This window comes from Coregonus clupeaformis, chromosome 18 (assembly GCF_020615455.1).
Source record: "Coregonus clupeaformis isolate EN_2021a chromosome 18, ASM2061545v1, whole genome shotgun sequence".
In the NCBI taxonomy this organism is placed as follows: Eukaryota; Metazoa; Chordata; class Actinopteri; order Salmoniformes; family Salmonidae; genus Coregonus; species Coregonus clupeaformis.
Genome location: NC_059209.1, coordinates 56,627,363 through 56,646,793, shown reverse-complemented (window position 1 = coordinate 56,646,793; position 19,431 = coordinate 56,627,363). Strand labels below are relative to the sequence as shown.

The window sequence follows — 19,431 nt, the reverse complement described above, 5'->3', positions numbered from 1 at the left end:
GATGTTTCTGTTGTCCTCTAGCCTACACACGCCAGCTGCTCCGCAGAACATTTGACCGAATGCAGATCTACAGTATAGAGGAGGCATGTTTTGATGTGAGGCATTAGTAGGTAGAGATAGAGGTAAAAGCTACTACAATATTTTGAATAGTCGAAGCTCATGACTAAGTGTTATTGTGTGACTCATAGAAAGGTTTCACAGTTGGGTTTTAGGGAATAAAGAATATAAACACTCACTATTATAAAGTAGCATGAGAGATACTCAATTGGCTATAGCTAGGTTTTTTGAAGAACCTTAGAATAAGCACATTTTTATTGAGTGCAAAGCGCCCATACTAGAAAGCGCCTGTACTCTCTGTTGAGGGGCACAGAGGTTTGTATTTTGTTTAAAACTGTTGATTGGTTTACATTCTTGTCAATCAGCCTTGGTCCAGGGTCGTTCACGTCGTTTGAAACGGAACTGCTTCCGGTTCTTCAAAGAATCGATTGAAAAAGCTATAATGATTTCCTCGGGACGACCGACCCTGACGTGTCGCTATTGAAGTTGACGTTTAAAACGGTTAAGGCAGGGTACCCCAACTAGTGGCCCACGGGCCGAATTTGCCCCCCCCCCCAAGTTTTATGAGCACCAATTGTATTTAATTTAATTTAATTGTTGTACATAACATATTGTAAAAACACCAGGAAATCAGCTCCAAGTGATTTTAATTGCGGAAATCTGTTCCCAAGTATTCCCACACATAATAGAGAGACACATGATTGTGTACAAATGTAAGCAAGGTTTTAAATATTATACATGTTTGGGCTTCTTGCGGTCAATTTGCAATCTACAAATTATTTGTAATTATGTTCCACCCCCGAGCATCCGCTCAAGAAAACATCGGCTCCCGCCTGAATCTAGTTGATGATCCCTGGGTTAGGCTTATGGTAAAGGTTAGTCTAAGGTTAGGGGTTAAGGTTTAGAGTGGTGACGTCCCAAGGATCCCTGATAGCACTAACCTTGAAAAATATAAGGTGGCCACCGCCATGTTTCAGAATGAAATATGTCCAAAACATTACATGTAATATTTCCGTATAGCAGTATTTACATTTCATACATTTTTCTTTGTTTTTAAAGAATACTTTTTGGTTGATGAGACTACAACGTGAGTTGTATTTGCTGTAAGTAGCTAGTTCCGGTGATGTCTATTTACCCAGCGACAAACATATTAGATAGCGCGAGCTAGTATCACGGTTTCGGAGGGAAGGAGCGGAATATCGGCCTTACGCGTGCCAAGTATTTGGATATTTAGCTAGTTGACTCAAAAAAAGCTTTTTGTAAGCAACGTAAATACACATTTCATCCATGCATGGTCAACGTTGCATAGTTATCTAATATAATGCTCTACCGTAGCATTAGCTAGCGCTATCACATCTGAGCTAGGACAAGGCCGTGCAACAACATAAGCATAGTTTAGCTAGCTACTGTAGCTACAGCTCATTTGAAAAGATAGGCAGCCTAATTGTTTATAATGCTGCTGGTTATGATGGGGGTGTTAGCTAGCTAGCTACATAACATGAAATAGTTAGGCAGCTATTATTACTTAGCTAGCTAACGTTAGCAAGTTCAAATAGTATCGTTACATTGTCTGTTAAATTCTGCAAACAACATGGTTAGTAAGCTAACTAACGTTACCTAACTAGTAAGTTAGCTACGCTATTGCTGGCACTCAAGATGCTCATCTGCGTCTCTATCAGTGAATGTCTTACTTTATATCTTGACCAAATAAAACACGTCAAATATAACTAGCTAGCTAGCTTGCATGATGGAACTCATTCATGAAAGGCTACCTTTGCCAAGCAATGAATTCACTGATCTTTGCGACAGCTGTCAAAATGAAAAATTATGTTACAGCATCAAATAGCTACAGTTATTATGTACATAATTATTAATGGTTGTCATTGATACAACAATATGTCAATGTTTGATTGAATGATACATATTTGCATAGTTTTGACCATCATGTCTTCAGCATATAAAATGAAACCAATATTGGCTAAACGATTTGATGAGAATGTCTACCCTCTCTAGGTATTGTTTCCCATAAAGTAACAGTGTTACGCAATGCACCATGGGAGTGGACAACAGCATGTGCAACGGCAACTTCAGAGATCCAAGTCCACCACTGGATCTGAAGCAGAAGACCAGCAGCAGCAGACCATGGCAGTTACTCAACAGCAGGCAACAGCCAACCACCCACAATCACCTGTGACCACGTTTGCATCTGCAGCCAGCCCTTCAGCCCCCCAGTCACCCAACTACCAGATAATCATGAGCCGCAGCCCTGTCACAAGCCAGAACATGAACATCACCTTACAAAATGTCAGTCAAATGGTGACCGGCAACCAACAGATCACCCTAACCCCGCTCCCCCTCCAGAACCCAGGCTCTCCCGGCTTCCAGCACACAGCTCCGCAATGGAGGTTTGAGCATGCCCCGTCCTCCTATATCCAAGTCACCTCACCCCTACCCCAATCCATGCAGCCCCAAAGTCCCACCCAGCACAACCCAGTACCCCTCCAGCGACCTGGGGCACCCGGAACAGGACTGAGTGTGTGTGGACAGAGCCCAACACGTTTTGTTGATACTGGCATGCTTGTGAGACAAATCAGTCTTGGCAGCCCGTCTGGAAGTGGGCACTTTGTTTACCAAGAGGGGACAGGGTTGACGCAGCTAGCTCCAACCACTGCTGGGCAGGTGCAGTTGCAGCTGTCCTCCCCAGGGGCACCAGGCTCTGTGCGGGAACGCAGGCTGTCACAGCCCCATTCACAGACTGGAGGCACCATCCACCACCTTGGACCTCAGAGTCCTGTGGTCAGTGGCACTGCTCTGCCCACACTGGCGAGCCCAGGCCACATCACCACTTCCAACCTGCCACCTCAAATCAGCAGTATTATCCAGGGGCAGCTGGCGCGTCCCATGATATTTGAGAAGACTTTGGGTGTGGTAGCTGGAGTGGGGACAGCTGCCACAACGTCTTTCAGTATGCCTTCCACCATTCCTCCCTCCAGCCCTTCCCTCACTAACCCTCCCCAAGGCATCCCCAATCCCCCCCTCACCCCTACCGGCATGAGCATGGGCTCCATCAAGAAACAGATACCCAAAAAGCTGGAGGAGATTGCACCCACCAACCCAGAAGTGGCCCAGCTGAGGAAGCAGTGTCTGGAGCACCACACTAAGAAGATGGAGGGTCTGAAGGAGGTCTTCAAAGACTACCTGATTGAGCTGTTCTTCCTCCAGCACCTCCAGGGGAACATGATGGACTATTTGGCTTTCAAGAAGAAGCCCTGCGTCCCGCTTTTCACTTACCTGAGGCAGAACGACCTGGACCTTGAGGAGGAAGAGGAAGAGGAGGAGCAGTCTGAGGTCATCAATGATGAGGTACTGTTACAGAATTGATTGATATCTTGTTTTATTGTGTCTTATAGTCCTATATTCTGAATCCCTCAACTTGTTATCCTGTGTTTAGGCTACATGAATCTAGTTCAAATCTCTGTGCCACTCCCAGGTCAAGGTTGTCACTGGAAAGGATGGACAGGCGGGGACACCAGTTGCCATAGCTACACAGCTTCCACCCAATGTTTCAGCAGCATTCTCTTCCCAGCAGCAGTTCCAGGTGAAGAACGGTGGTGGGGCACCAAATGACTGCAACCCCTACACAGAGAAGATGGAATGGATTTGTCTTTGTCTCTTTTAAATGTTTCCTTTTTGATCTCTTGTATCCAAGCTCTTGTTAACACTTGGATATGTCTCTTCAGGTGCACCTTGGAGCATCTGGCAGCATGACAAACCCAGGGGACATGGATGCCTTTAAGAGGCAACAGGCAATGGCACACGCAGGTAGGGCAAGGACAGCACAATCCCGTGGCTCTTTTGTTGGTTTGTTTCCTCCCCCTTTTCGTTCTTTTTGTTAGTTTTTTTGTTTTGTTTTCTTACCTCAAATTGCTTCTGCTTTTAGATATTTGGCATCTTCTACTAGCGCTGTGTGTAGAAGTCTTAACCCGAGGAAGGAGAGGTGGTCTGTATGGTGTACAGAAAGTCATTGCTGTGTGCCGAGTGTCTTTTTCCCGTTATGAGGGTATTGTGTGTTTTAAATCCCAGATCAGGCTAAGAGGTCCCGGATTGAAGTTGGTCGCCATGGAATGATTTTCCAGCATCCTGGTGCTTTAGGATCAGCTGGCGTTCCACTCCAGCAGCTTATGCCGACAGCGCAAGGTAGGAGTGCTACTACCAGGTCGTTATGTGTTCTGTTCGATGCTGCTGGACGTGTCCTCAATTCAACGAGACAAACTGAATTCCAACAACGTCCCATCGTCTCCAACGAAACCTCAAAGCAGCATCAACAAAGCGATCTTCATCCATCCGCTGGACAGACACCCCAGCAGGCCTCAGGAAGTTCAGGCTTAGCTCTCCCAGCACACTCTCTCTCTAGACCAAGGGGAAAAAAGTCTGAAGAAAGGAGTAGCCTCACTGGGAAGATGCCATGTCTTATGTTTTGACTTTTATGTTTTATTGATCATCCGTCTCCATCCGTTTCTTTTCCCAAATTTGTTCTTCCCGATCGTCTCTGTTTGGACGGACTTTCCTGTGCCGTTGGAGCTTGGGCTAATTCGCAAGCGGATCACGGAAAGTGAGAAAGGAGGAACCCTGGAAAAAAAAAATATATATATTTCCAGTGGGGCATGTTTGCTCATTCGATGATTGCTTTTTTGTTCTTCCTTTTTTATACTCATCACTCTCATCCCTCCGTCTCCTGCACCCCCCTCCCTCTCCGTTGGCCACCATTGCATTGTCAACATGGATTCACAATGCATTTCAATCCTAAATTCAGTTATCAGTCATCAAAAGCATCCGTTGTTTCCTTTTCTTGTTCCACCATGCTCATCCTTTGTTGGTTTCCCCCATCTGTTTCCATGGCATACCGTTCTCACTTGGCCTCTTTCCCCCAGTCGTAGTAGGAAGGAGGGGAGCCATGTGGAGGAAGCATGGTGCAGTCATGACATGTCACAGGTTGGCGTGGTGTGGTGGTGTCTGTCAGGGCCAGGTGTTGATGTGGTCTAGGGGATGATGGGAGTGATGGTCAGGGAGGTAAGACAGGTGCTGCTTAGTCTGTGTGCACTGCTCCGCTCAGCCCTGCTGTCTGCAAGATCTCATGTGTGTCCTCCTGCTCACTCCTTTGCTTTGTTATGTTCTGTGCTCAACAAAACTAGAGGCAAATATATGCCAGCATTCTAGCTAGACATGACATTGCTTCATGCATGCTGAACATATGGTGTTTTTATGATGGTGATTGCTCACTTTTCCCCCCTTTTTTTTCTTCCCCTCTGTTTTTTATTTTCAATATTTTCTGTTTCATTTCATTTTGAATCCTTTCTTCTCAGTCCCTCTGCTGAAACTGTTTATGCATGATTAGTTTTGCTGTTTTAATCACATTCTCTTCTCTTAACATTGTAAAGATGATGTTTTTATTTTTGCATTAATAAAAGTAGTATTTTATTTGAAGGACATGTAGATGATCACATTGATTTGTTTCTTCTGTAATCATTGTGCTTTATAATTTTCATGAATTTCTTTCTTCGTCAACAGTAAGAAATACACTGCTGTTGACTCATAGTACATCCAATTCAGACGTTCTGGGTAGCTGGTACCTTAGATGGAGCTGTAAACACTATCATTTTATAATCTGATCACTTTCAGTCAGTACTGAAATATATTGGCTTAAGAATGAGGAACAAAAGGCCCTCTGGCCTGAGTACTGCTCAGTCCCTCTGTCCCCCTTCAGTGCTCACCTGAATCTCAGTCCGGTGCAGAGTATAGTATTTTAAAAGGCCGTTATTTTAGAGAGAGCAGGATTGGTATGGACAGGGCAACGCTTGGAGGAACCACAGAGCAACAGTAACTCACAGCCACATGTTGTTATCCTTTCCCTCTCTCTACTCCTTTCCTTTGTTTTCCCTATGACTTGGTTACTGTGCTCCAGGCGGGATGCCCCCCAACCCACAGTCGGTTCAGATCCCCGGGCAGAAGCAGAACCAGCCGCTGTATGACCCGTCTAAAGGGCCTCCGGTGCAGAACGCTGCCAGCCTGCACACCCCTCCCCCCCAGCTGCCAGGTCGCCTGCCCCAGGGCGCCCTCCCCATGGCAGCCCTACCAATGGCTCTCTCTCAGCAATCACAGCTGGTGGAGAGCTCAGCCCAGGCCGCCAACCTGCTCCAGGCCCAGGTGAAGGTGCAGGGGGCCGGCCCCATCATGGCTCCAGTAAACCCCCACACACAACTCCAGGTCCAGCTCCAGCAGCAGATGCAGTCTGGCCTTCACCTCCAGATGCAGGCTCAGCAGCTACAGCAGCCCCAGCCCATGCTGCAGCCAGGACAGGTGGTGAGTCTCTAAAGGATAACTTCCAAACATTGCATGTTTTTGGTTGTGTTCATCGGTTTGTATATTAACAGTTTGCCTTCTCTTTCTCCTCCCTTGATCAGACTGTGGCTCTTGCTCGTCCTGGAGCAGACTCCAACCAACCTGGCCAAAGAAAGATGATCAACTCCCTGTCCAACCCCTCCATGTCTCCTGCCCCCCTCAATGTCCCCAACTCGCTCCCCTCCCCCCACACCATTAGCCCCCTCCGCCCTCCTGGGTCCAACATCACCCCTGCCACACAGTCCAAATTGGCCGGGCCCAACGGCACCTCCACTGTCAAAATGGGTGGCTTTGGTCAGGGCTCGGGTATGCAGTCATCAGAAGGGAGCTCACAGGACAAACAAGCTGAGCAGACCAAACTGGTGAGTTGTTTCAGAAAAACCTATGACTCTGCAAGAGCTTTTGTGTTCAGACTGTATTTCATACTGTTCAGGTGCTTTTGTGTTCAGACTGCATTTCATACTGTTAAGGTGCTTTTGTGTTCAGACTGATCAGGTGCTTCAGTGTTCAGACTGCTCATAATGTGACCTCTGACCCCCCAGGAGAGCCAGGTGCACCAGCGTATCTCTGAGCTGAGGAAAGAGGGCCAGTGGTCAGCCAGCAGGCTGCCCAAGCTAATGGAATCTTCTCGGTCCAAGTCCCACTGGGACTACCTACTGGAGGAGATGCAGTGGATGGCAGCTGACTTTGCCCAGGAGAGGAGGTGGAAGATGGCTGCTGCCAAGAAGGTATGATGCCGTAGTCCTCTTGGTGTACTGTTACTGCAGTACTGTCATTGTTAAGATTTCAGTACACGATCATAACTGCATATTACATATATTCCCCATTCCCCAGCTGGTTCGCACCTGTTCCCGTTACCATGACGAGCAGAATAAAATGGAAGAGAAGTTCAAGAAAGAGGAAGAACTGCGGCTTCGTCACATCGCAAGCACCATCGCCAGAGAGGTGGAGTTCTTCTGGTCCAACATTGAGCAGGTAAGTTTCTCTTGATGTGAAAACTGTTCCATTGTTGTCGTTATTAATTTCAATAGATCAGTAGTGTGATCCACTCTGTCCATCCTAGTTAATTTGTTCCATTTGGTTTCTCTCAGGTTGTGGAAATTAAACTACAGTTTGAGATTTATGAGAAGAGACTGAAAACGCTCAGCCTGCAGAGAGCATCGAGTAAGGGTAAGAGTTTATTCAAGAGCCTTTTGAAATGGTTTTACAACAAGCTAACTTTCATATATTGGTTATTCCTTGTGTCACAGGACAGGATGTTAAACCTGCTCAGTCGACAACAGAGAAAGCTGAAAAAGACGTAGGTGCTTCATAGACTTACTGGCTCTTGTTGTCCAAATTGGCCAGACACATAGCCTAATATGTTTTGTGTGTGGCATGACACTTATTTAAATGTATCTTATTCACAGGAACCCACTATGTCAACAAGGAAGCGAAAGTCCAGCACTTCATTGGCTGAAGAAGGTATTTTTCCAAAATATACTGAACAAAAATATAAACGCAACATGTAAAGTGTTGGTCCCATGTTTCATGAGCTGAAATAAAAGATCCCAGAAATTGTCCATACGCACAAAAAGCTTATTCTCTCAAATTTGTTTACATCCCTGTTTGTGAGTGTTTCTCCTTTGCCAAGATAATCCATCCACCTGACAGGTGTGGCATATCAAGAAGCTGATTAAACAGCATGATCATTACACAGGTGCACCTTGTGCTGGGGACAATTAAAGGACACTCTAAAATGTGCAGTTTTGTCACACAACACAATGCCACAGATGTCTCAAGTTTTGAGGGAGCGTGCAATTGGCATGCTGACTGCAGGAATGTCCACCAGAGCTGTTGCCAGATAAGCCGCCTCCTCCAACGTCGTTTTAGAGAATTTGCCAGTACGTCCAACCAGCTTCACAACCGCAGACCACGTGTAACCACGCCAGCCCAGGACCTCCACATCCGGCTTCTTCACCTGCGGGATCGTCTGGTACCATCCACCCAGACAGTTGATGAAACTGAGGAGAGTATTTCTGTCTGTAATAAAGCCCTTTTGTGGGGAAAAACTCATTCTGATTGGCTGGGCCTGGCTCCCCAGTGGCTGCACCCCTGCCCAGTCATGTGAAATCCGTAGATTAGGGCCTAATTTATTTATTTCAATTGGCTGATTTCCTTATTTGAACTGTAACTCAGTAAGATCGTTGAAATTGTTGCAAGTTGCATTTATATTTTTGTTCAGTATAGATGTCATCTTGTTTATGCTTTGAGCAGGTGGGTGCCAACAGGTGCGGTCCTGCATTTAACACTTGTTTACTATCCTGTAACTTGTCTATGGCTGTGTTCTCTCTTACAGTTCAGGATGAGGAGAGCACCATAGAGGAGCAGGAGGCCATGGAGGTGCTAGCTGATCAGAAGGCAGAGTTGGCAGATCTGGCTATAGATGGTCAGCATGACACCTTTTTCTCACTATAACTAATGATGGATTTTGCCCGATTACCTTTATTTTATGGTATTTTCATTAAAACATGTCATGTTTGAAAGTGTCCTTTAGGTTTTGTCTATACTGAGCCTTTCCTCTTTGTCTTCTACCGTTCTCAGCTGAGATGCCTCTGGATGTGTTGGTGAAGCAGTATGCTGGTGCTTACGCTGACAACTTTGACTGGCCCCAGCCTGCCACACCGAGTGATGAGGAGGACCGGGATGAGACTGAAGGTACACCTAAACTCTACATGTAAACTCCATCTCTGTGTACCAGTCTAGCTCGGTGCCTTGTGATCGTTGATATGCCAAGATGATTAGTTTAAAAGCAAAAGGATTTGTAGACTGGTGGTGTTCTCTCTGTGGTGCTGATGTGGTTATTGTTCCATCTCAGATATGGAGTCCCCTCTGGACAGCCCCCACGAGGCTGTAGTGATAGACTCTCTGCTCAGTGTGGACCAGTATCGAGGTTCTGACAAGGCCTGCCCCCCTGGTGCTGACGGGAAGCCTAGGAAAGACATAGCAGAGGTGGCAGCCGCCACAGAACTCATCCTACCCAAGGGCAGTGCCAGGACCACCTCTTCTGTGAGTCCTCACGTCTCAGCCTCACACTGACCCAGTGGATTACTATCGGGTGTCATGTAACCAGTTTGAGAATGAGAGGAATTTGGCAAGATTAATTAAATAACAAAATTGCTTATAAATAAAATATACAGTTAAGAGGACAGTTAGTGGATTACTATGTACAAACAGGGAATCATTATGACCCTTTGCTATGTATCTCAGGTCCGCAGCCAGGCTCCTTTTCTGCTGCACGGATCACTGCGTGATTACCAGCAGATCGGAGTGGACTGGCTAGCCAGCCTCCACAAGAAACACCTCAACGGCATCCTAGCAGACGAGACTGCACTGGGCAAGACCGTGCAGACTGTGGCCTACCTGGCCCATCTGGCCTGTCAAGAGGGTAATCTAACCTACTGCTGAAATAGTTTATTCAATGCTTCGCTTTTGTTTCTGTATGTAAACATGTACACTACCAGTCAAAAGTTTGGACACACCTACTCATTCAAGGGTTTTCCTTTATTTGTACTATTTCTTTACATTGTAGAAGATATCAAAACTATGACATAACACATATGGAATCATGTAGTAACCAAAAATGTGTTAAACAAAATATATTTTATATTTGAGATTCTTCAAATAGCCACCCTTTGCCTTGATGACAGCTTTGCACACTCTTGGCATTCTCTCAACCAGCTTCATGAGGTAGTCACCTGGAATGCATTTCGATTAACAGGTGTGCCTTCTTAAAAGTTAAATTGTGGAATTTATTTCCTTCTTAATGCGTTTGAGCCAATCAGTTGTGATGTGACAAGGTAGGGGAGGTATACAGAAGATAGTAAAAGACCAAGTCCATATTATGGCAAGAACAGCTCAAATAAGCAAAGAGAAATGACAGATGAAACTGGCTCTCAAGGAAGACCCAGAGTTACCTCTGCTGCAGAGGATAAGTTCATTAGAGTTACCAGCCTCAGAAATTGCAACCCAAATAAATGCTTCACAGAGTTCAAGTAACAGACACATCTCAACATAAACTGTTCAGAGGGGACTGTGTGAATCAGGCCTTCATGGTCGAATTGCTGCAAAGAAACCAGTATTAAAGGACACCAATAATAAGAAGAGACCTACTTGGGCCAAGAAACACGAGCAATGGACATTAGACCGGTGGAAATGTGTCCTTTGGGCTGGAGTCCAAATTGGAGATTTTTGGTTCCAACCGCGTGTCTTTGTGAGACGCGGTGTGGGTGAACGGATGATCTCTGCATGTGTATTTCCCACCGTAAAGCATGGAGGAGGAGGTGTGATGGTGTGGGGGTGCTTTGCTGGTGACACTGTCTGTGATTTATTTAGAATTCAAGGCACACTTAACCAGCATGGCTACCACAGCATTTTGCAGCGATACGCCATCCCATCTGGTTTGGGCTTAGTGGGACTATCATTTGTTTTTCAACAGGACAATGACCCAACACACCTCCAGGCTGTGTAAGGGCTATTTTACCAAGAAGGAGAATGATGGAGTGCTGCATCAGATGACCTGGCCTCCACAATCCCCCGACCTCAACCCAATTGAGATGGTTTGGGATGAGTCGGACGGCAGAGTGAAAGAAAAGCAGCCAACAAGTGCTCAGCATATGTGGGAACTCCTTCAAGACTGTTGGAAAAGCATTACAGGTGAAGCTGGTTGAGAGAATGCCAAGAGTGTGCAAAGCTGTCATCAAGGCAAAGGATGGCTATTTGAAGAATCTCAAATATAAAATATATTCTTATTTGTTGAATACTTTTTTTGTTACTACATGATTCCAAATGTGTTGTTTCATAGTTTTGATGTCTTCACTATTATTCTACAATGTAGAAAATAGTAAAAAGAAAGAAAAATCCTTGAATGAGTAGGTGTGTCCAAACATTTGACTGGTACTGTATGTATTTATGTATGTGGACTTAATTATTTATTTTTTATGTAGGTATCTGGGGCCCCCACCTAGTTGTGGTGAGGACGTGTAAGATGCTGAGCTGGGAGATGGAGTTTAAACGCTGGTGTCCTGGCTTCAAGATCCTCCTCTACCTTGGCAACAGACATGAACGCAGAGCAAAGAGAAGGGTAACTACTAATGATCTGTTTCAATAGACAGACCCATGAGATTGAGTCCATTCCAGCAGAGAGACTTTGGGCAGGACAGCAGCACCAAATGTGACAATAAATAATGGACAGTTCCCATGAATACAATGCCATTAAGATGTCAATTTTCTTCTCATGGCTTATTTCAAATGCCCTATTTTTCCAGTTTGTATTTTTGTCTGTCCATAACTTGTCGTGTTGTTGATGTGTCTCCAGTGGTGGGCGGAGGCCAATAGCTTCCATGTGTGTGTGACGTCCTACAAGCTGCTGCTGAAGGACCAGAGCCACTTCCTGAGAAGGAGGTGGAAGAACTTGGTCCTGGATGAGGTGCAGCTCATTAAAAACATGTCCGAGAATCACTGGGAAACCATCTTTGCTCTCAAGAAGTGAGCAGCTCTTATTTTAGGGTAGCACTGTGGTTACACCCACGCACACACTGGTCTGCCAAGGGCTTTTTGGTGACAGCTTAGTTAGCATGAAATGAAGGCTAAACTCTGAAATGGGGTTTGACCTTGTGGTTTTCCAGGCATTTTAAATTGTTAGAGATTAAGAGAAACAACAAAAGCTAATGATGTGTTGGTGTGGCTTGTGTTCCAGTCAGCAGAGGATCCTCCTGATCAACACTCCACTACACAACACACTGAAGGAGCTGTGGACCATGATCCACTTCCTCCTGCCAGGCATCACCAGACCCTTCACAGACTTCCCAGTCAAGCCAGGCACAGACCAGAACCAGGACTACTGCCACAAACTGGTCATCCGCCTACACAGGGTCAGTAGGGGTACAACCAAACGGCCATCTTTCTAATCCTTGTGTGTTGAGCGTTTCAATTAGTAGTCACTGTTATCATGAATATTGATGGCGCTTTAGTTGTGGTGTGAAGTTGTTTATCTGAGGGTTCTTTCATTCCTAATGAGTGTATTTCATCATTAAAGAAGACATCTTGCTTAACATTGGTGGTCAGTATGATTCCCATTTACCAGGGCATAGCTGTTCATACCTAGTTACCAATTGATCTGACATCCTTTCTCCTCTCCTCTCTCTCCAGATGATCCAACCCTTCATCCTGAGGCGCTGTAAGAGGGACGTGGAGAAGCAGCTCCCTAAGAAGTATGAACACATCATCAAGTGTCGCCTGTCCAGCAGACAGAAGAGCATGTATGAAGATATCCTCACTCAGCCAGGGTGAGTCTGGCCTCCAGACACCACAGTTCCTCAGCCTAATGTTTGGACAACCTGATTGCATGATCGGTAGAGTATTTTGTCCTATTCTCATAGACTGAATATTGGAGCACAGGTTCAATGGTAGAAATGCATGAAGATTCTTTGTTTATAAACAGAGCATGGTTGCGCAGATGATAAATTCACTTGCCCTGTTTCTGAATGTCTTGTCCTTTGTCCGCCCCTAGAGCCCAGGAGGCGTTGAAGACGGGTCATTTTGTGAGTGTGCTGCAGGTGCTGATGCAGCTGCAGAGGATCTGTAACCATCCAGACCTGGTGAACATCAGGGAAACCAACAGCTCCTACGTGTGTTCTTCTCTCCAGTACAACACCCCCTCCCTGGTGCTGGGAGCCCTGCAGGAGGACCAACGCAAGGTAGGACTAGGAGGGTGCCAGTACCACACAGCTAAAACCTCCTGAGGGTTTTATTCTGTTTATTCTGTTTCATTAGTACTGCTCACCTGAATGACGTACAATGAAATTGATTAGATTGGTTTTGATTTAACTGTAGGTCTTTATCTGACAACTTAGTCTCCATCTACATATACAGTGGGGGAAAAAAGTATTTAGTCAGCCACCAATTGTGTAAGTTCTCCCATTTAAAAAGATGAGAGGCCTGTAATTTTCATCATAGGTACACGTCAACTATGACAGACAAATTGAGATTATTTTTTCCAGAAAATCACATTTTAGGATTTTTAATGAATTTATTTGCAAATTATGGTGGAAAATAAGTATTTGGTCACCTACAAACAAGCAAGATTTCTGGCTCTCACAGACCTATAACTTCTTCTTTAAGAGGCTCCTCTGTCCTCCACTCGTTACCTGTATTAATGGCACCTGTTTGAACATGTTATCAGTATAAAAGACACCTGTCCACAACCTCAAACAGTCACACTCTAAACTCCACTATGGCCAAGACCAAAGAGCTGTCAAAGGACACCAGAAACAAAATTGTAGACCTGCACCAGGCTGGGAAGACTGAATCTGCAATAGGTAAGTAGCTTGGTTTGAAGAAATCAACTGTGGGAGCAATTATTAGGAAATGGAAGACATACTGATAATCTCCCTCGATCTGGGGCTCCACGCAAGATCTCACCCCGTGGGGTCAAAATGATCACAAGAACGGTGAGCAAAAATCCCAGAACCACACGGGGGGACCTAGTGAATGACCTGCAGAGAGCTGGGACCAAAGTAACAAAGCCTACCATCAGTAACACACTACGCCGCCAGGGACTCAAATCCTGCAGTGCCAGACGTGTCCCCCTGCTTAAGCCAGTACATGTCCAGGCCCGTCTGAAGTTTGCTAGAGTGCATTTGGATGATCCAGAAGAGGATTGGGAGAATGTCATATGGTCAGATGAAACCAAAATAGAACTTTTTGGTAAAAACTCAACTCGTCATGTTTGGAGGACAAAGAATGCTGAGTTGCATCCAAAGAACACCATACCTACTGTGAAGCATGGGGGTGGAAACATCATGCTTTGGGGCTGTTTTTCTGCAAAGAGACCAGGATGACTGATCCGTGTAAAGGAAAGAATGAATGGGGCCATGTATCGTGAGATTTTGAGTGAAAACCTCCTTCCATCAGCAAGGGCATTGAATATGAAACGTGGCTGGGTCTTTCAGCATGACAATGATCCCAAACACACCGCCCGGGCAACGAAGGAGTGGCTTCGTAAGAAGCATTTCAAGGTCCTGGAGTGGCCTAGCCAGTCTCCAGATCTCAACCCCATAGAAAATCTTTGGAGGGAGTTGAAAGTCTGTGTTGCCCAGCGACAGCCCCAAAACATCACTGCTCTAGAGGAGATCTGCATGGAGGAATGGGCCAAAATACCAGCAACAGTGTGTGAAAACCTTGTGAAGACTTACAGAAAACGTTTGACCTGTGTCATTGCCAACAAAGGGTATATAACAAAGTATTGAGAAACTTTTGTTATTGACCAAATACTTATTTTCCACCATAATTTGCAAATAAATTCATAAAAAATCCTACAATGTGATTTTCTGGATTTATTTTTCTTATTTTGTCTGTCATAGTTGACGTGTACCTATGATGAAAATTACAGGCCTCTCTCATCTTTTTAAGTGGGAGAACTTGCACAATTGGTGGCTTACTAAATACTTTTTTCCCCCACTGTATGAGGTTCAAAACACGCTTGTTTTCCTTTTCTCTTTTTCTAGAGCCTGGACCTGTCCATGTTTGACTTGATCAGTAATGAGAACAGACTGACACGCTACGAGACAGAGGAGGTTCTACCCAAACTCAAAGTCACCCGTCAGCTGATCGAGGAGATCCACGGTGCCCCGGACCCACCGGCCAGACCCAAGCCCTGCAAGATCAAACCCATGAGGTCTGTGTTCTACCTTTCACATCACAAAAATGGAAAATAAAGTGTGTTTTCGAATTCTATTATATCATGTTACATCAGTAGCGCTAGGCTGTGTTGCATGACCTTTGACCTTTATTGAGTGTCTATGATTTGATTGACAGGTTGTTCCAGCCAGTGCAGTATGGTACCAAGCCAGAGGGTCGTCTAGTGCCCATGACCAGTACTGTGGGTCAGCAGCGTCCTCCAGCTACCACTACCACCACCACCGCTACTGGCCTTCAGCCAGCCCAGACCAGGGGCAAGTCCCCTGTCACCACCACCACCACCACTACCACCACACAGGGTAAGACCTCACTATAGACACTTATAACAATGGTGCACCTTGGTATGTATGCACTGGGGGTTCACACTGTTTTCAAGTTTCATGCTGTTTTCAAGTTGAATAACTTAATTAGGTAAATCAAACATTTATCTTAATGTGTTTTGATAATTGCAGTTGATTATTTACAGTATTTGTGCAGTGTGTATCACACAGATAATCGCATGATGTTACCATGTAATGTTTTGTAAAGCATGTGTGATTTTAGTCTGTCATGACATTAAAAACGGCATTTTAGTGAAGTTAATTAAACTAACTATGCATATTGTTTGTCATTACCGCCATTACATTTTCAAATTGTCTGGTTTATGCACGTGTAACTTAAAAATGGTGTCATCAACATAATTTCGGAAAAAAATCAACAACAAAAATGTTTACTACTACAAATGTATTCTGAAGCAGGGAAGTCCAAGGCGAAGATTTTATTTGATTGACATCCTCTTTGGACTCTAAACCAGGGATGGGCAACTTTGATGGGTGTGGGGGCCACAGAAAATGGGAACTCATCATGAGGGGCCGCCGTGGCTCGTGGGTGTGCGTACCCACATTCATAGCCACACATGCAGTCGGAGCCAGCCCTAACCATTTGGGGGCCCTAAGCAAAATTTTGCGAGCAAAAAATTCTAAGTGCCCCCCTCTTTACAGCGAAGAAAAATAAAATAAAGGGTGAGAGAGTCAATTTCCTGCAATTCTACACATTTTGCCATGGGGCGTAGAGAAAACGTTGCAATTCTATACTTTTTGCTATGGGGCGGAGAGAAGATGTAGCAATTATAGCTAATTTAATGCAGTTCTACTCATTTTGCCATGGTGGCGGAGAGAAAAATGTGCAGTTTTATAACTATTTTCCTGCAATTCTACACATTTTGCCATAGGGTGGAGACAAATGTTTGCAGTTTTTAATATGATATATGATGACCAATGTGGGCCCCCAGTCGGTAATTCAACCATGATTACTCCAAGTTTACATAGCTGGCCTCTAGACTAACTTGCCTATCTATTTTTTGGGCTAATTGAGTGACTGTCAGTGACTGACATAATAAGAGAACAACTGCTGATTCACAACCAAATTTCGGACTTGCACTTTGTGTATTATACTATTCTAACTCTTCACAGTAAGTTGAGACCCCGACTGAGTTCCATAAAAAAAAAAATTGAAATTGATCTGCGGGCCTACAAATTGGGGTCTGCCAGTTGCCCATCCTTGCTCTAAACCTATCAATCCCAGACAGGTATAAACCAAACCTATCTGATGGACCACCACCCTCGAGTTGTGCTGTTGAATTAACTGACGCGTTGTTTCAGTCCCCTCCTAACAGTTAGCCCATTCCAAACCCCCTTGTACTTCACAGTGGCTGGGACGGCTATTCAGAAAGCCCAGACTACCTCTCCTGCCACCGGCACCACTGGGTCTGCTGTAGCCTCCTCTGGGAGCGCCGCTGCTGGCCAGCATGTGGTGGGGACTGCGTCCCCTGTGGCCCTGGGCCAGGCTCTGTGTGGCGCAGCCCAGCCCACTCTGCCTGGCATTGTCCAGGTCCACAGGCCAGCCCTAGGCCCCACCCATGCCATCCAGCCCAGCCTGGTTCCCCAGAGGCTGGTTCTAACGTCCCAGGCCCAGGCAAGGTTGCCTAGTAAGTGGCCCCCTCCCCTCCCTTCAACGTCTCCCTCCACTTTCGGCTCATCAGAAAGGGCTGCTCTGACAACAGGTCTCTCTCCTGGACACTGCTGATGTGTGTTTGGGTCTTGGCTTTTAAAGAAACAGCACTTTTTCCTATGTAAATACATAGGAAAAAATTATAGTACTAGAATATTATCATGGCAACAGTATTGTTTAACATGACATATTTTATAACTTTGACATATTTGTAAAGTTAGAGAACATATTCAGTTTACAGCTATGGCATTTCCATTGTCCTATTTTACTCCAGCGGATCACTGAGTGAAGAAAAAGAGCACTTTAAAAATGAGAACTACAGCCACATCAGCAGCATCCCCAAACAGCCTCCTCAGTCTCTCTCTTCTAAAACCTGCATGTCCACAACCCAACATCTGCTGCCATGACAGACCACACAAGACTGTTTTAACCATTGAAAATTATATTTTCCCCACCCAAATATTGGTTCTCCCATTTTACTAATATTTTGCCTCTTGTCAGCTCAGCTGCAGGAAGGGATCCCAAATCTTTGGTTCCTTTGTTTGTTAATGTTGTTTTTTATGGTTTATTTTGACTCTGAGGGTGTGCACTGCTAAGCATGTGTAAATGGTCCCACACACTGCTGACCTCAGGCCACTCCCTACCCCCCAGTGTGAACACACACGGATACCTTTTCAATAGCAACTCAACACACAACTCAGAAATTATAGCATATAAAACTATTCTAGACAGAAAATGTATCTTTAAAAGAGCATACAGGTATTTTTTGGCAATCATTTGGATAAAGGTGCATCATCTAATTGCATGCCTGTAATATGTGTTGTTGTTGAAAAGTCAGTTAAGTGCAAGCCACTGCTTTAACTGAATACATGTTTGTTGCAGGGTCTGTCTCACCTGAAGATTACTGTTTTAGTTTTTTTAGTTTTTTTCCCCCTCAGGGTTTGGTAGAGATTAGCAACCGCAATGGTTCTGGTGTTGTGGAGTGCCGCTACCTACGCTCGTCCCACTTATTAACCCACCCTGGTTCTGCATGTCTAGTCTCTCTCACCCTTCAACTAACTGAAATATCAAACATGTCTTTATTTTGTATTTTTGGTGATGCACTACTAGACTGTTTCTGACAACAGTCCTCCTTTAGTCTGTGGTGTTATTTGACTAGAGGTGTGTGTGTCTTCCCTCCTGCTGAAGGTGGAGATGTGGTGAAGATAGCCCAGCTGGCGTCCATAGCAGGCAGTCAGAACCGGATCTCCCAGCCTGAGACCCCCGTCACTCTGCAGTTCCAGGGCAACAAGTTCACCCTGTCCCCCAGCCAGCTCCGACAGCTCACCACGGGGCAGCCCTTGCAGCTCCAAGGTACACTCGGTAATGTACACCCATTTCATACTCTCCTTATTACCTCTCTTTCCCTTCACTATATTGCAATCACTTGCAACAAAGATGCTACTTTTCTCTCTACCATGTAATTTATTCAATTTCCCCGTCATAGAAATATTTAGAGTTGGATAACCAATGTTACATGTATAGACATTTTTACTTAGAGAGTGATGAAATTAAATGGTTTTTACCCTAAATAGCTGTTTAAAGGTTTCCGTGTTGTGTCTGTGTGCCTGGTTGTGTGGTGGTACAGGTAACATCCTGCAGATAGTGTCGGCCCCCGGTCAGCAAATCCTCCGGCCTCAGGGCTCCATGCTCATGCAGACGGTACCTCAGGCTGTACCCGTCTCCAACTCCTCCACCACACCTGGCACCCCACCCCCAGCCACCTCCACCTACCAAGGTAAGCCAGCCACCTTTTTACTGTGAATAGTGCAGATAGTGATATAATTCCACAGGTACTGTCTCTGCTGTCATGGCTTACACTGTCAATATTACTCTATAGTCACCTTTCTGACAAAGTGATTGTGCTGTAATGGTCTTTGTCTTTCTCCCTCTACTTGTGAAGCTTCAGGGGTGAGCGCCAAGCCTGCTCCTGCTGCTCCTATTGCTCCTCAGGTAGGTAGAACTGGCACTGGTAGAACACAGTAGAAAATGAAATCAAGACACATAGTCATTAAAACTTGTTTTTCAACCACTCCACAAATTTCTTGTTAACAAACTATAGTTTTGGCAAGTCGGTTAGGACATCTACTTTGTGCATGACACAAGTAATTTTTCCAACAATTGTTTACAGACAGATTATTTTGCTTATAATTCACTGTATCACAATTCCAGTGGGTCAGCAGTTTACATACACTAAGTTGACTGTGC

The 19,431-nt window shown here is 45.1% G+C and overlaps 1 protein-coding gene across 8 annotated transcripts in view; it reads left to right on the top strand.

Annotated features, from left to right (window-relative positions):
* The first annotated feature begins 1,016 nt into the window (after positions 1 to 1,016).
* The window catches only part of LOC121551325 (E1A-binding protein p400-like), a 31,674-nt gene continuing 13,259 nt past the window's right edge, over positions 1,017 to 19,431 (top strand). For 2 of the 8 annotated variants that reach the window (XM_045226972.1, XM_045226969.1), the window contains exons 1-27: positions 1,201 to 1,316; positions 2,071 to 3,420; positions 3,548 to 3,655; positions 3,798 to 3,879; positions 4,141 to 4,254; positions 6,020 to 6,417; positions 6,519 to 6,818; positions 6,999 to 7,184; positions 7,291 to 7,431; positions 7,548 to 7,626; positions 7,707 to 7,756; positions 7,866 to 7,920; positions 8,795 to 8,884; positions 9,040 to 9,153; positions 9,314 to 9,504; positions 9,706 to 9,883; positions 11,442 to 11,578; positions 11,813 to 11,982; positions 12,194 to 12,368; positions 12,646 to 12,782; positions 13,007 to 13,193; positions 15,003 to 15,172; positions 15,313 to 15,494; positions 16,883 to 17,161; positions 18,373 to 18,546; positions 18,812 to 18,961; positions 19,127 to 19,176. In XM_045226972.1, coding sequence (XP_045082907.1) covers positions 2,104 to 3,420; positions 3,548 to 3,655; positions 3,798 to 3,879; positions 4,141 to 4,254; positions 6,020 to 6,417; positions 6,519 to 6,818; positions 6,999 to 7,184; positions 7,291 to 7,431; positions 7,548 to 7,626; positions 7,707 to 7,756; positions 7,866 to 7,920; positions 8,795 to 8,884; positions 9,040 to 9,153; positions 9,314 to 9,504; positions 9,706 to 9,883; positions 11,442 to 11,578; positions 11,813 to 11,982; positions 12,194 to 12,368; positions 12,646 to 12,782; positions 13,007 to 13,193; positions 15,003 to 15,172; positions 15,313 to 15,494; positions 16,883 to 17,161; positions 18,373 to 18,546; positions 18,812 to 18,961; positions 19,127 to 19,176 — 5,214 coding nt within the window. In that variant the 5' untranslated portion in view covers positions 1,201 to 1,316; positions 2,071 to 2,103. Of the gene's footprint in view, positions 1,161 to 1,200; positions 1,317 to 2,070; positions 3,421 to 3,547; positions 3,656 to 3,797; positions 3,880 to 4,140; positions 4,255 to 6,019; positions 6,418 to 6,518; positions 6,819 to 6,998; positions 7,185 to 7,290; positions 7,432 to 7,547; positions 7,627 to 7,706; positions 7,757 to 7,865; positions 7,921 to 8,794; positions 8,885 to 9,039; positions 9,154 to 9,313; positions 9,505 to 9,705; positions 9,884 to 11,441; positions 11,579 to 11,812; positions 11,983 to 12,193; positions 12,369 to 12,645; positions 12,783 to 13,006; positions 13,194 to 15,002; positions 15,173 to 15,312; positions 15,495 to 16,882; positions 17,162 to 18,369; positions 18,547 to 18,811; positions 18,962 to 19,126; positions 19,177 to 19,431 lie in introns of those variants that run through there. The other 6 variants (XM_045226976.1, XM_045226970.1, XM_045226971.1 and 3 more) reach the window with 6 other exon arrangements.